At 39.2% G+C, this 16582-nt stretch overlaps 1 protein-coding gene across 2 annotated transcripts; it reads right to left on the bottom strand.

Moving 5' to 3' along the window:
- Positions 1–8003: 8003 nt before the first annotated feature.
- Positions 8004–15515, bottom strand: LOC124622024 (60S ribosomal protein L17). 2 transcript variants are annotated; one of them, XM_047147577.1, is made up of 5 exons: positions 15447–15515; positions 15168–15256; positions 14147–14281; positions 9062–9257; positions 8004–8193 (listed from the first exon to the last, which is right to left on the bottom strand). In XM_047147577.1, the coding sequence occupies exons 2-5, from the start codon at positions 15246–15248 to the stop codon at positions 8048–8050; spliced, it is 558 nt and encodes a 185-aa protein (XP_047003533.1). In that variant the 5' UTR covers positions 15249–15256; positions 15447–15515; the 3' UTR covers positions 8004–8047. The 2 variants fall into 2 exon arrangements, with proteins under 2 accessions (XP_047003533.1, XP_047003534.1); XM_047147578.1 differs by lacking the exon at positions 15447–15515 and adding an exon at positions 15354–15408.
- Positions 15516–16582: the final 1067 nt, after the last annotated feature.

The following is a 16582-nucleotide window of genomic DNA, read 5'->3' on the forward strand; positions in this document are numbered from 1 at the left end:
CCTTATGCTCTCCCTGAAACTCTGTACAACCTCTGGTTTAGTCAGTTTATCCAGGTCCCATCTCCTTAAATTCCCACTTTTTGCAGTTTCTTCCGTTTTAATCTACAGTTCATAACCAATAGATTGTGGTCGGAGTCCACAACTGCCCCTGGTAATGTCTTACAATTTAAAACCTGGTTCCTAAATCTCTGTGTTACCATTATACAATCTATCTGATACCTTTTAGTATCTCCAGAGTTCTTCCATGTATACAACCTTCTTTCATGATTCTTGAACCAAGTGTTAGCTATGATTAAGTTATGCTCTGTGCAAAATTCTACCAGGCAGCTTCCTCTTTCATTTCTTAGCCCCAATCCATATTCACCTACTATGTTTCCTTCTCTTCCTTTTCGTCCTGGCGAATTCCAGTCACCCATGACTATTAAATTTTCGTCTCCCTTCACTACCTGAATAATTTCTTTTATCTCGTCATACATTTCATCAGTTTCTTCATCATCTGCTGAGCTAGTTGGCATATAAACTTGTACTACTGTAGTAGGCGTGGGCTTCGTGTCTACCTTGGCCACAATAATGCATTCACTATGCTGTTTGTAGTAGCTTACCCGCACTCCTATTTTTTTATTCATTATTAAACCTACACCTGCATTACCCCTATTTGATTTGTATTTTTAACCCTGTATTCACCTGACCAGAAGTCTTGTTCCTCCTGCCACCGAACTTCACTAATTCCCACATATCTAACTTTAACCTACTCGTTTCCCTTTTTAAATTTTCTAACCTACCTGCCCAATTAAGGGATCTGACATTCCACGCTCCGATCCGTAGAATGCCAGTTTTCTTTCTCCTGATAACTATGTCCTCTTGAGTAGTCCCTGCCCTGAGATCCGAATGAGGGACTATTTTACCTCCGGAATATTTTACCCAAGAGGACACCATCATCATTTAACCATACAGTAAAGCTGCATGTCCTTGGGAAAAATTACAGCTGTAGTTTCCCTTTGCTTTCAGCCATTCGCAGTACCAAAACAGCAAGGCCGTTTTGGTTAGTGTTACAGGGCCAGATCCGTCAATCATCCAGACTGTTGCTCCTGCAACTACTGAAAAGTCTGCTGCCCCTCTTCAGCCATACTGCACCATTATTGTCTGATTGTCAACTTTTTATTTAGTAGTAATTAGTGTTTGTAATTGGCAACATTATGTTCCTTGTCATTCATCAGAGAAAAAAAAATAGTCACTGACAACGAACGAACAGTGGATGCATTACTATGGCATCTGTGCTCCTCTGCATAAAATGGGCAGGCCCATAAATAATTCAACCACAAGATTACTTCAATTGAAAGTTCACCAGTAAAGACAAATCTCAAACTGGTGTACTGATTTTCAAGCTGTTAGGTGTGTATCAACAAATTTTGAACAAACTAGTTTAACACAACTACTGGAGAGGATTCTCTTTTTTGTAGTTTTATGCTAGTCAAAGAAGTGAGTTAGATAATTTGACCACTGAAGGACAACAGACTTGGCTACATAGAGGCTGCTGGTTTGATTCCAGAAGCTGTGATGGGAGGATCTAGAGGAATAAATAAGCAACACAACAAATGAGCTATAAAAATGGCTCGCTTCCTTGGAGGGAGGCGCATATTTACTGATACATTCATTCGTGCCTTAAGGACATTAAAACAAATTTTATGCCATAGGTGCATAGGGATACTTTTTATGCCAATAAAAACTGCACCATTTGTCTCACTGTGTACAACAGCATGCTGTTTGTGCACTCTTGTAACAAAACAGTCTATTCTTTGTGATCTGCCTGAGCCATCCACGCCAAGCCAGCTCAAGAGTGCATTCAGACTTAGGGTATCACACAACAGACGCATGAATGTTGTGTAAGTCCCTAACCAGAATTGTCGAGTTTTCCATAATGAGTTCAGTCCAACAAATACACTCCTGGAAATGGAAAAAAGAACACATTGACACCGGTGTGTCAGACCCACCATACTTGCTCCGGACACTGCGAGAGGGCTGTACAAGCAATGATCACACGCACGGCACAGCGAACACACCAGGAACCGCGGTGTTGGCCGTCGAATGGCGCTAGCTGCGCAGCATTTGTGCGCCGCCGCCGTCAGTGTCAGCCAGTTTGCCGTGGCATACGGAGCTCCATCGCAGTCTTTAACACTGGTAGCATGCCGCGACAGCGTGGACGTGAACCGTATGTGCAGTTGACGGACTTTGAGCAAGGGCGTATAGTGGGCATGCGGGAGGCCGGGTGGACGTACCGCCGAATTGCTCAACACGTGGGGCGTGAGGTCTCCACAGTACATCGATGTTGTCGCCAGTGGTCGGCGGAAGGTGCACGTGCCCGTCGACCTGGGACCGGACCGCAGCGACACACGGATGCACGCCAAGACCGTAGGATCCTACGCAGTGCCGTAGGGGACCGCACCGCCACTTCCCAGCAAATTAGGGACACTGTTGCTCCTGGGGTATCGGCGAGGACCATTCGCAACCGTCTCCACGAAGCTGGGCTACGGTCCCGCACACCGTTAGGCCGTCTTCCGCTCACGCCCCAACATCGTGCAGCCCGCCTCCAGTGGTGTCGCGACAGGCGTGAATGGAGGGACGAATGGAGACGTGTCGTCTTCAGCGATGAGAGTCGCTTCTGCCTTGGTGCCAATGATGGTCGTATGCGTGTTTGGCGCCGTGCAGGTGAGCGCCACAATCAGGACTGCATACGACCGAGGCACACAGGGCCAACACCCGGCATCATGGTGTGGGGAGCGATCTCCTACACTGGCCGTACACCACTGGTGATCGTTGAGGGGACACTGAATAGTGCACGGTACATCCAAACCGTCATCGAACCCATCGTTCTACCATTCCTAGACCGGCAAGGGAACTTGCTGTTCCAACAGGACAATGCACGTCCGCATGTATCCCGTGCCACCCAACGTGCTCTAGAAGGTGTAAGTCAACTACCCTGGCCAGCAAGATCTCCGGATCTGTCCCCCATTGAGCATGTTTGGGACTGGATGAAGCGTCGTCTCACACGGTCTGCACGTCCAGCACGAACGCTGGTCCAACTGAGGCGCCAGGTGGAAATGGCATGGCAAGCCGTTCCACAGGACTACATCCAGCATCTCTACGATCGTCTCCATGGGAGAATAGCAGCCTGCATTGCTGCGAAAGGTGGATATACACTGTACTAGTGCCGACATTGTGCATGCTCTGTTGCCTGTGTCTATGTGCCTGTGGTTCTGTCAGTGTGATCATATGATGTATCTGACTCCAGGAATGTGTCAATAAAGTTTCCCCTTCCTGGGACAATGAATTCACGGTGTTCTTATTTCAATTTCCAGGAGTGTATATATGTAACTAGTCCTGTTTGCTATTCAAGGAGGTTACACTAAGGATTTGTCTCCAATTTTTTATGTCGGAAATGTCAATAGCAATATGAAACGCAAGATATGGTGGTCAATGCGCAGTGACAAATTTTCATCCAAAGCGCTTGTCGGCTTCATTAGTTTGTTCAGAAGGGGAGGCTGACAGTTTTGCCACCTTTCAGCTTGTCGACCATGACAAAATTCAGGTGCACGACCTGAAATCTTTCTCCGACAATTTTACAGAAACTATTCGGTAAAAAATTTCATTTTTACTTGATTTCTAGCTTTTTTCGTCAGGCCCATTATGATGTGTGTATTATTTCATCAATGGTCATATTATTGTGGTATTTGCATCTAACTAAGACACTGCGCAGAATTCAAAATGGTTTGCATTAATAAATGGGGTTGCAATGATTTTGCATATTACACAATACGTTGCTGTGTATTAAATTTAGTTAACATACTGAATTTTTCCTTTAGACTTAGGTTGAGGTCTATCAGTTGTCAATTTCGATAAAATTGATCCGACGTAGCACCATTTGTGATTGTGCTGCGCCAGTGATAATGTCAGAAATATCCACAACATTCCATGAACAGTTTGAGTTACGAAAATGAGATGATAGCACACAAAGAGGAAGGTATTTTGCCATTTGGTTATTATGCAAAACTTCATTATCTACCACATTATTCCACTAAATACAGACTTTTTCAGTAAAAGACTAATTTTTAAGAGCTATCGATAGCTGGTGAAATGAGAAATGCTATGCGTTTTGGAACAAAGGCATTACACATTTACTTTGTACCAAGAATGTACTTCTTCATAAGACACTGACCTTAAATTTCCTCAGTTAATAAAACAGTTTCAGAATTCTCTTGCAATTGTTTCTGTACAATATGATTGTGAGGTGACACTGTGTATAGGCAAAAGAAGCAAATTTTAACATCACAAGAGAAATGTTACTCTCAGATCTTTTTGAATGGCCTCCATGCAAGTGCGGACATGGAGAGGACCCACTTAATTTTGAAAATATGAATAGGCTTCAGTTTAGAACAGCACTTCACCTCCAGCACTTTGCATTTCCCCTACAGCACCTGCCCACAGCCCCCACCAGTACTGCTCTTCTCATGTGTGCCCTGCTGTCTGTGCATCTACCAGCCACAGAATTCTGCAAGGACTACCTTTTCAGTCTTCCAGACTCTCCAGTGTAGCAGGTTTTCCATATGTAAGATTCTGCAAGCCAGCATCACCTACTTCTAGTTCATTTGTGTAATTCTCCATTCAAAATATCTATTATCAATTATGCTTAATATCCTCCATTTCAATCCCATATTATGTTCAAGTAATGAGTGTGCTTCAACACAGTCTGACAAGCACAAAAAGAAAAATGAAGACACCATCAGCAGCCTTGGCATGAAAAACTTAAATGGATTACTACATACAAATGTATTCATTCTTTTGAGCCCTTTCTCATTTTAGGAACATTAGTGAAAGTGAAGCAAATACACAACAGAAATATGAACTTTTAAATGGCATACTAGTAATGTGCTGCAGGCATTCCAAACACCAGAAGCTGAAAAGTAGGAAGAAATTGCTAGTCAACACATCTCTTCAATTACTACTCCCATCTTATCTACACAACTTATCAAAAATTTCCTTACCAACCTTCATTTCAATGAAGGAAATATTTTTTCCATAAGTTTAATAAACAGTTCAACAACAAATTCAACTGAATTTCTAATGACTGTTAGAGGTCGCATTGCAATCCCTTGCTTTTTGAATGCTCATTAAATGAGGCACTGAGAGCACAAGCGGTATGAGAGGTATTGACAAGATGTGATAGTATACGGTTATTATACAATGCCTGTTCTGTTCATTTATTTGAAGGCTTGTCTCATTTAGCAATGTACCCATTGCTGTTGCACTTTACCGCAGATACTGTTGAGACCAGGAGTGGACTATGCGTCCATTTGTGCTCTGCACTTTCCGTCCACTGTCACTGCGCGTGACGCCAGCAATCTAAGGACTTGTTTATTCAGTGTGGAACTACATATTGGACCAGTGGATCACGTGCAAGTTTGTGTCAGTTGTTTAGCATGGAAGCCCCTGTTAAAAGCATGGATTTGCCGATTGCCATGATTAAAGTTGTTGATAAAGCATGGTCTTACATAGGTCAGCAATATTTACACACGGGGAAGACAAAATTGTATAACTTGCTCAGTTCAAATGGGTCTTGAACTAGGGTGTGTAAAATATTCTTTCAGAATACTTCAGCCATATCTGCTGGAAGAATTGATAGGGTAATCAAGAATAAAGGAGAAAAGCAACCCCTCCTCGTGATGGTAGAGGTAAAGGTGAACCCATTAATAAAACACCTCCCCACAAAGTTGATGACTTAAAACGTTTCATAGAAAAATTTCCAGCCTATAAAAGCCATTATGCGTATCATAAAAACAACGGTAGAAAATATTTAGGAGCAGATTTAAATTTATCAATAATGTATTCACTGTACTGTGCAGGGGAGCAAATGCCCATTTCTCATTTTATTTTCCACAATTTTTTTTTTACAAAAACTGCAATTTGTCATTTCATCCACCAATGTCTGACTTGTCAAACTGCCGATAAGGAGAGATCAGAGTTAATTGCAGAACGTGAATTCCATCAGCAAAAAGGTGAATATGCACAGGCATGTTTACAGTGATACTTTGCTTAGCAAATCAGATAGTAACATTACAGTGACAACATTTGATGTGATGAAAACTTTGCCTACACCGATCATCTCAACTGGAGTTTGCTACTACACATGTCAGTTGTGGACATATTGCTTTGGCATCCACAATATGCACAATGATGATGCATAAATTTTTAGTTAGTGGACACTAGTAGCTGCACTGTGATAAGGATTTTGGCTTGGTTCAGAAACGAAAGAAGTATTTTCATAATTTTACCTTCCTGAACACTGGAATGTTGTTTTAGTGAGGGGGGGATTTGTTCCAGGTGGTAAATATGAATGTGGAATGTTTCTTTTCAACAAAACAACTCAAAAGAAACATCACGAATCATAAAATGTCTTCTGGCAGTTTTAAAGTACAATGGCTGAACATACAGTGGCTGCAGTTTGAAGCAACCAGCAGATTCAAAATATGGTACAAATGCTCAAACCAAAGCCAAGAGCCATTTCAGGAAATTGATGTGGCCAAACGAACATCCACATGCATCAGCAATCTCCAATTGCCTTATCTTAATGGACATGTAATTACAGTGAAAAAAAAAAAAAAAAAAAAAAAAAAAAGAGGATCCTGCTTAGTTTTCTTCTGTATGTACCCACTCTTCATGATTTCCACAAAAATTAAAAAGTGTCTACAAATGCTGTAGAAACATTGCCTGTGAATGTTTTTGAAGTGCAACATAGTTATTAAAATTATAGAAAGCAATGTTAAAATGATGTAATCTGTAACATGTATAATAATAATAAATGTATACTACTGTCACATGCAATCTGTGATGGACTTAGTGCAATGAACAGCATGAACAATAAGAATATAAACGTACCCGTCTTTGAGAATGTTCAACTACTCTGAGTGAAAATGGACGAAGCCAGAACAAAACTGGTAATATTCTACTGTATAATTAATGTTTGTAACGTATCTATGTCAGAATATTGTTCACTAAAACCACATTTACACCGTATGCATGTTAAAAGGCTTCATTGTATCATGGAAAAACATTCTCTGTGAGCCCTTATTATTAGGCCTGTTTCCTCCACATTGACTTCCCCAGGGTTAGTCCACTTCTGCTCTCAGTGCCTCAAATATGCTATGCCACATACAGCTGTTACCAAAACCTTCATTCAGAATTCTTATTCATGGGCTTAAACTCTCAAGCAAACTGTCACAACTGAAAGTGGACATCAGGTTACAAAATAGCCAAGTGTTTTTAACAGCCAACATTATCACACTCCAGCTTCTCATTATTACAGCAATTTTTGTATTTACTAGCTATGGTCCAGTCTGTGTGCTGAATGGACAAACTTCAGTGCCCAGATTTAAAATTGTGTGTGTATTAAAACACCTGCATTTATGAACAGAAGAGTATAGTTTTACATCCAATCAACAGCAAGCTCAGACAGAGTAAAAGCTCACACTGAGGAAGGAAATGGCTCATGATCTTTTGAAGGAAACTATCTTAACATTTTTCTTATGTGACTAGTGGAAAACAAATCTGAATGGATGTATGGAGCTTCAAACCACTGTACTCCCAAGTAAGTCCAGTGCCTTACCACTGCACCACATAATTCAGTAAACATTTTAAGATAAGCTACCACTCCAACAGTAAATCAAGCAAGGAAAGTTCTCGCAGAATGTATGCTTTACAAGTAAAGGAGACCACTCACCAAACAGCAGAAATGCTGTGTCACTGACAGGCCTTTTGACAACTTGACAATTATAACAATGTGAAATAATTCGACCTCCACTGTATTGTCCTTTATTCAAAATATTCCTGCACATAAATAGGAAAATTCAGCAAAAGTGGAACTGTTTACTTGTTTTGTGTATCAAGAATACACCTGTGGAATCTCACAATGAACTGAATAAAAATGATGTATTAAAATTATTCACACAAAATTATACAGAACATTTTTATTGGTCAAGAACAATTTCACAACTTCTTAATCTCTCATCATCTTTTCTTTCTGCCTAGCCAATTTCTTCTTTGACACTTTCTTCTTTGTGGGCTCTTCCTCAGTTGCTTTCGCAACAACTTCCTCCTTTTCAGTAAGAACCACCTCAATGTGGCAGGGAGAGCTCATGTATGCTGTAAAGTAAAGAAAATTCTTTTAGATGTGCATTCTGCACAAAATGAAGAAAATATTACTTACTAGTAAATTACTACATCATGTAAAAATGATACTGCACTGAACATGTAACAGTCACAAGTGACCAGTCCAAGGCTGCTTTCAAAATTTTTCTTCCTAGAAGCTTAACACAAATTCATGCTTTCCAGTGGGTGAGAAAGTAACACCAAGTATGTTAGTCAACATTAATCCAACCTTGGCAAGAGAAGGTGTTCCTCCTGGGGAGTGACAGTTAAAACTAAGGTCTTGTAAACAGCCGAAAGTCAAACTTTTGTATTTTTTTATTTGGCAGTTTTCCTCTACAAATGAAGAGCATCATCAGAATATACAGTTGAAAGTTGGCTGACAGCATTAACAACAGCATTTTGAAGTTGGGGGGCATGTGGTCAGCAATATGTCAGGTTATGAAAGCAGAGTTGCTACTTCTCAATCAAGTAGCTCCTCAGTTTGCCCCACGAGGGTCAAGCGCACCCAAGAGTATCTGCCTCTTACATCACTAATTACTAACAATCAAAACCACTTATTGTAAATGATATACAGGTGTAGAACTACACTGTAAGAAGCTGCAGTAACATCAAAATCGAGTTAAACATGCAACTGTGTTTGAACAAAATGTTTCAAAACAATTTCAAAGATACTCCAAGGGTCTAAAGAATCTTAACTGTCCCCATCAGAATGAACCTCAAAACAGAGCTGCTAGACAACAGACCACACTGTATGTAAACAACCTGTGCAAAATGAATTGCAGAATTTTCCTGATTTCAGAAAGCAGTTTAAACATTGATATTTTGTTGAAAACCAATAACCGTAAGGAATAAAAAAACTTACGATTTATTCTTCCATGGGCACGGTAGGTTCTTCTCCTCAGGCATGGCGCACGGTTGACTTGAATATGTTCTATGACCAGGCGATCAACATCCAAGCCCTTGTAATCTGCATTTGACTCTGCATTTTTCAATAACTGAAGCAAGAACTCTGCAGATTTCTTAGGCCAGCGGCCCTGAGTTGTACCCCACTGCTTTGCCTGAGAATTTAAAAACCCATTAGTTCACTACACACAGCAAATCAAAACATGGCAAGGACAAAGATTTCAACATAAAATATTTTTCTAATATAAATTAGGTCTCGACCTTTCACGAGATCACCCTTATTGTCACTTCAATCTAAACAGGTCTGCTGAATTATTTTACTTGGATAAAGTGGAATATTCGATACTACTTGTTGGCTTTTATCAGTGAAATAGGAAACATTTGACAAAAGTTGGAAACAAATTGGCAACTACAGAGTGATATCAGTAGCGATTTATTTCAAGGAGACTAAGCTATCAGTCTGCCATCACACTCATGTTTCTTGCAGTCACATTGCCTACACCAATTCTTGAGCAAACGGTGACAATACACCAATGATGATATTGCAGGAGCAATTGACATTACATCACTGGTCAAAGCCAACCAATAGTACAGAATATTCCTCTTTGCCCTTTTCATGGAGGCAGACTTTATGTATTGCAAAAAGCCATTCTGGAACGATCCTGTTAACAACATAGGAACAGTCTACCAAAGCTAGTAGGTAAAAAAGATTTAGACCTATACATAATCAAAAACCACAATGACACTTCACACATCAATTTTTACAGGCTTTAATCAAAAGCCAACAATTTTAGTCTTAGTACACTTTAATTCACATTTTTTCCCCTCACACTAAAGCTGTGTTTGAAAAATGTTTTGCGATAATATTTGCAACTACTGCTGGACTGTTTATATTTTCACCTTGTAGACTTAGTCGTGGCTTACTCAAGACTGATCAATGGAAACAACATTTCTGGCTTGCTAGGGCTAAATATCACTAGTGTTTGGTTATATTACAACCTACTCCATCTCGCAGAGCACAACTGTCTTGCCTCAGTGTTGTAAGTCCAAGTACATGTTGTCCTGTCAAGATAACTGATATTTAGTCGTAATGTTAACACACTACCAGACAGGCGAGATCAATGTGACGTGCAACCCACAAAAATTGCAAGTTGAAACAGAACTTCCTCAAGATACTCACTGTCATGCTCAAAAGCAGTAGCAGTGATGTAGACAAACTGATGTCCTCACCAACACAGTACAGACAGATTTTACCTGACAGAACTGAATTTATATAGAAGAAAGCAATCTTCAGTGAGTGTGACTAACAGGGAGATAGTAACAGAATCCTTGCCACATATTAACTGGTACCAAATGTGTAAACTAGACGACAGGTACTTATGATGATTTTATACATGAATGTGCTACAAGTACTTTCATACGCAGTGATGGGGTGCAATGGTGCTGTGGTGTCACTATGGCAGTGTTTGTAGATCTTGTGTTGTATTTGATGGCATCCTCTGGTGGTGGATATTGCTGTGCTCAGTTTAACATCTGGTATTTGGTTCATCTGAGTTATCACTGGTAATGTGTGTGAGTGGGTAGTCAGTGCTGTAACATTGATTTGGAAGTGTGTGCTTTGTTTTCAGTGAGTTATGGTTTTTTATTTTGTTTATGTGTTTGGCATTTTTATTGGATCTAATTGGTCGTGTGTGTCCCCAACCTAGGTAATTTTGTCTGAGGCTTCTGTTCCTAAGTAATTTTTGTTTTGGTTTTATTCTATATTGTGCTGTTTTGTCTGCTTTATATTTATCGTATTTCAACTGTGTTTTAATTGACCCAGTGAATACGGAGGTTTTTGGCTTTTCTTGTCATTGGGGTTTTGGATGCAGTGGTGTTTTGTTGAGTTATGAAGGTGTCCAAAGTTTTTGGTTGTGGCTTTCTATTTATGTTTGCCAGTTGGTATCGAGAGCTGCACTTGAGCTACATAGCTCATGGGAGATATTTGATTCTGCTTTTCACATTAATTGGGAGTGGGGGTTTTGGTATCCAGGGCTCCGTTTATACAATATAAGTCAAGAAGTTTACAATTCCTGTTGGTTTTCTAGCAATAGCGTAACGTCGTAAGCTGAATTTTATTTGGGTAATATTTGTTTTGGACTGATGCGGTGTTTTGTATTGTTATATATTTAGCTTGTTCCCGCCCTAAACCTCATTTCTCTCAGTACTCCGAACAGCTTCATTTTATTGAGTGAGAAGCACTTGTGTTCAATTTATGTTCACTTTTGTTGGCATGCATATGTCATGAAATAGTTGCCATTTTGTATACATTGGAAGTATGTGGTTGTCATACCGATGATATCAAAGGTCAAAGCAGACGGGTGGAATAGGGAGCTTTCTTAATGCCCAGTGATGCACATACTTTAATGTTACTCATATAACTGAACTGTCTTCACAATGCTTCCACCAATGCTTCACAAATGGCAGTACCTAGTTGAGATTTAACTAAAGAAATTAAATAAATATGTAAGATTTTGAAGGAAATTGTTACTGCCAAAAACCAAAGACTAAAAGCAACACTGCTTCACAGGAAGTATGCCATGTGTATCAAATACAATAGGGATTTAAATCTGTTGGTGTATTCTTAGAAAAGTTACGAAAAGCAGTATTCTTTCCTCATTCAACTTCGACACCACATCATTCCTGCCACATTTTTTTGTCCAACATGACAACTAAACCTTTATCTTCATCTGCTTATATTGTCGCTACGATTCATTCTCTTCACTGGTCACCTTAGTATACAGTACAAATGCACAACATGAAATTTGTGCTGACAGCTTCAGTGTTGTGGACTAGGCCTGTTCACCGATCTGCTCATACAAGCTGGCAGCATGCTCACGCATTGAGCAACCAGCTGGCTCACAATGTGTAACATAGGAAAGGGAGGGAAGGCAGGGCAGATCCACACGAGAAACTTGCCAACAAGTCTATTCTACCTCAACTGTTCTATGGATATGTATTGGTTCAAAGTGGCTAGTGCATTCCATGGTAAATTTATTTTTTAAGATTGTTACATAAGTGATAAATGGCATTGTGGAAATTTTGGTTGGAAATTTTTGTCCACAAGGCATATTTTATTAAGAAACTGCATGTCACATGGAATACCTGTCAGTTTTGACAGTAGCTTGGTGTCGTGCACTGGGAGCCACTGACTTCTTGTACATTGAGCTGTGTCTGACCTTCGCTTTGAAGTTTTTAACACGGTCACTAATCTATGTATTTCAAAAGAGTTGATCTACACTTTCAAAACTGGGCCATGAGTATGTACATCGTCATACATATTTCATAAGTCACCATATGGTACATGGCAGAGGCACCCTACCCTGTTCCACTATTAGTCAATTCCTGCCGTTTCACTCGCAAATGGTGAGGAAAAACAACTGTCTATATGCTTCCATATAAGCCTAAATTTCTCCTCTGATCTTCATGGTCCTTATGCAAAATGTATGTTGGTGACAACTGTTTTGCAGTCGGCTTCAAATACCAATTTCTTAAATTTTCTCAATAGTGTTCCTTGAAAATAACATTGCCTTCTCTCCAGGGAATCCCATTTGAGTTCCCAAAGCATCTCCACAATATTTGGGTGCTGTTTGAATCTATTAGAATCAAATCTAGTAACCTGTCTCTGAATTGCTTCACTGTCTTCCTTAAACCCAACCTGATACCAACTAGCGACACTCAAAACCAGGTTGACTAGTGTTTTCTATGCAGTCTCCTCTGCAGATGAATCACACTTTTACAAAATTCTCCCAATAAAACAAAGCTAACAATTTGCCTTCACTACAACAATCCTCACATGCCTTTTCCATTTCTTATTAGTTTCCAGTACTATGCTCAGATATTTAAACTACGTGACTGTCAAGCAGGGCACTACTAATACTGTGTTCAAGAACATTATGGATTTGTTTTTCTTACTCATCTGCACTGACTTACATTTTTCTGCATTTAGAGCTTTGCTGCCATTCACCATACAAACCAGAAATTTATTCTAACTCGTCTTGTATCCCACTACAATCACTTAATGACACCTTTCCATACAACACAGCATGACCTTCAAAGAATAGCAGATTGCTGGCCCATCCAGTACACCAGATCATTTGCTTGTATAGAAAACAGACACATACTTCCCTGGAGGGACTCCTGACAATACCCTTGTCTCTGATGAACACTCGCCAAGTGAGGACAAAATACTCTATTCTGATACTCTGGAAATCTGAACTATGCTCGAGTGTTAGGCTAAGGCAAAGCTTACGTGTGGCTGTTCCTCTGAAGACACCATACAATTTGCACTCCCCTGCACTATAAAATAACTGACAGTTATTTTACCAAGAGCACTCACAGCCCTAGCAGCAAGTAGGTAGTGTCAACAGAGACACTAAGAAAACTAAATGCTGCCTGAGATTGCTGTCTCCTAGTGTAAATGGGAATGTTAAGACTGCTTGGCTTCAAGTTGCATTTTAGTGTGACAATGTTTTCTCATTTACATTATCTTTCTGTAAGAATGGAAGAAACTGCAACCCAAGGAAAGAATTTGTGACCAATTGTTCTGATTTTTGTTGCAATACTGTGGCTCTATTGGTGGAAACAAAGTAATCCCTTATACTGGAACAACTTTGTATTAACACTTTCTAAACAACTGCACTTTTATATTTGCTTTAGATGACATTTCTTACACACATCCTAGTTATAGACCATAAATATTATTGAAATGAGCTTGACATTGCCAGAACAGTGTTAGTCATTGTCTAGTGAATGATATAATCATTGGCAAGAAACCTAAAATCAACTCAATTATAAAGCACTATGTTGGTTACCGCACAACACTAACAGGCTCTGCTGGGAAGTAATACCACTCGCACAAAATCACTGGAATGAACGCACACACCCCCATTATAGCAAGGTCTTATTTTCCAAACTACATCCACATATTAAACAGAACTAGTTTTGACAGACATCACTACTACAAAATGCGACTGACTCGTCTCAATGTTTTCATCAAACTTACCTGAGCACAACGACCAACTCCACCATTGAATCTGCGAAATGGAACACATTCCTTTTTCTCAACAACATTCTTCAAATATTTGACAGCTCTCCTCAGTGGCATTCGCCTCAGTGCCATTGCAGTCTCCCTTGTATTCTAGTATGCAACAAATGAACACTGTTATACCAATTTTGTATCCATAAAATCATTTATATATGAAAAATTTGCAGTTATGTCATTTTTCACACCAAGGAGTACTTCATATGTAGGTTTTAATTTTTTAGAAATGAATTACATACAAAGTGAAACTAGTCTGCCACTAATAAGAAAGCACTTTCCTTCCAGTCTTTGCTATCAACTGGAGATAAAAGCAGTTTTGCATTTTTAAAGAGTATTGCAAACACTGACTGCTATTAAAACTAATACTGAAATTTCCACCAATGTTCCTTTTACCTAGAAAATTACAATCAAACTTGTCACAAACACGCATTCAACAGGTAAGTGGTTGAGTGTAATGAAGTTCACAATACATTTTGCCTTAAGCTGTAATGTCATCAACAGCACTTTAATGGAGGTTACTAGACGTTTACAGAACAGCCCAAAGTCTATTCACACAACTGCATCCGGCCGGAAAGAACATTGTAGTAATAGTTTATACTAAAACTGTACCCTACACTATATATCAACAATCAGTTACAGATGTCTAGGGACGTATGTAGTCTCTACAGACTTCTTTAAATCCTTTAACTGCATAGAAAGAACGATAAGTTTTAAGTTTGTGTCTGCAGTCGGACAATTGGAACACTTTAACCTAACTGGAGTACTTAAAACCTAACCTAAAAAACTACTGAGTATGTGGTTCTCTTCACAAATTTCGGTTGGGCGCTCTTCGACTTAACGGCCCTTTATATCCTTAAGCCTTGTTCCTCGTTTTCGCCGAGTGCTGCAATGCTCAATTCGAAATGCAAAACAACGCGCATGAACACAAGTATCACCTGGCATAGAAATGACCTATCTGCAAGTTCAATTTGTAGCAACCAACCTTAAAATGGACACGAAGGTTAGAGCCTCGTGCTTTACACGACTTTGTAGCATTGTCAGGTTCGTGTGAATACCGCCCCATCTCAAACTCTGGAATGAAAACAAATTTAGGTTTAGAAGATGGTATGCAAGCAACTTGAAACAGATACAAGAGCATTTTTCTTTTTACTTAAAAAGTCTAACACACATTCAAAACATACAGTGCAGCAATTAATTTACGGTGCAGTGAATTCAAATGAAATATATTTCAACGATGCATATAGATTACTTCAATACTCACATGCCTATACTCCACGACGGAGCTCTGAAAACGGAAAGGAAGTTCGTGTTTTGTTAACAGTGATGCCAACATGAGCCAAACAGGCGATACGTCGCAAGCGATATCGCAGCAATCGGTAGCTCGCCTCGTCCGCACTACACACCAACAATTTGTCCAACAATTTCAAGCAAGACGTAGAGCCATGGATTGGTGAAGCTCTGCAATGGAAATCGAGCCGCTGTGTTTATTAGCGATCGCAGTTATTCTGTGTGAAACTACTAGTACCCCTAAAAGGAAAACCAGGACAAAAAATGGCTTATGAACAGAAAAAGGTTCTCTCATACAAATTTGCCAACTGAATTACGATTTCACCAAGAAAACTTGCAAAATTACAACGTTTGATGTATTGCACATGAAACATGCCAAATTTTAGAGTAAAAACATTTTATGGGAAATACAAAAGTTTACATTCTCTTGTACAAATTTTTGAGGTACAGTTACACAAATCTTTAATACAGTTTTGAGTGCAAAAACATAAAATACGTAATTACCTTGTTCAAACTCACAAATATTTATTATAGTTTTGAGTAAACTAAATATAATAAGTACCTTTTTCAAACTATGCAACTTCCTCGATCAATTCTTCGAGAGAATAATAGCATTTTTCCACCAAAAGATTAAAGTACCAAGCTCAATATTAAATATATTACTGCCTTTTACTTTACCTTTCACTTTATTGTAAATTTTTAAACCTATATACACTGGTCTTAGTGCATAAAGTTGTAAACAGACTGTTGGAAGTTTAAAATTATCAATGTCTCGTATGCTATAGTTGTCATGGAAACCATAAGTGTCAAGTGTATCACACACACACACATATATATATATATATATATATATATATATATATATATATATATATATATATATATATATAAAGTGAGAGTTACATTATTTAACAAAGGTCGACACAATTCCTGTTGTTTGGCGCTAGACATACTTTCTTTTGTAACACCAGGAGCGCTGAGGAATTTGTTGAATTACCACACAAGATTATGTTATAATGAATAATCGACTCAGACTAGCAGTGATAGACGGCCTTTCTGGTGTCTGTGTTTGTGGCACCTGACAAAATACACATTGCAAATGCTAAACTA

The sequence above is a fragment of the Schistocerca americana genome, chromosome 7 (assembly GCF_021461395.2).
Source record: "Schistocerca americana isolate TAMUIC-IGC-003095 chromosome 7, iqSchAmer2.1, whole genome shotgun sequence".
NCBI lineage: Eukaryota > Metazoa > Arthropoda > Insecta > Orthoptera > Acrididae > Schistocerca > Schistocerca americana.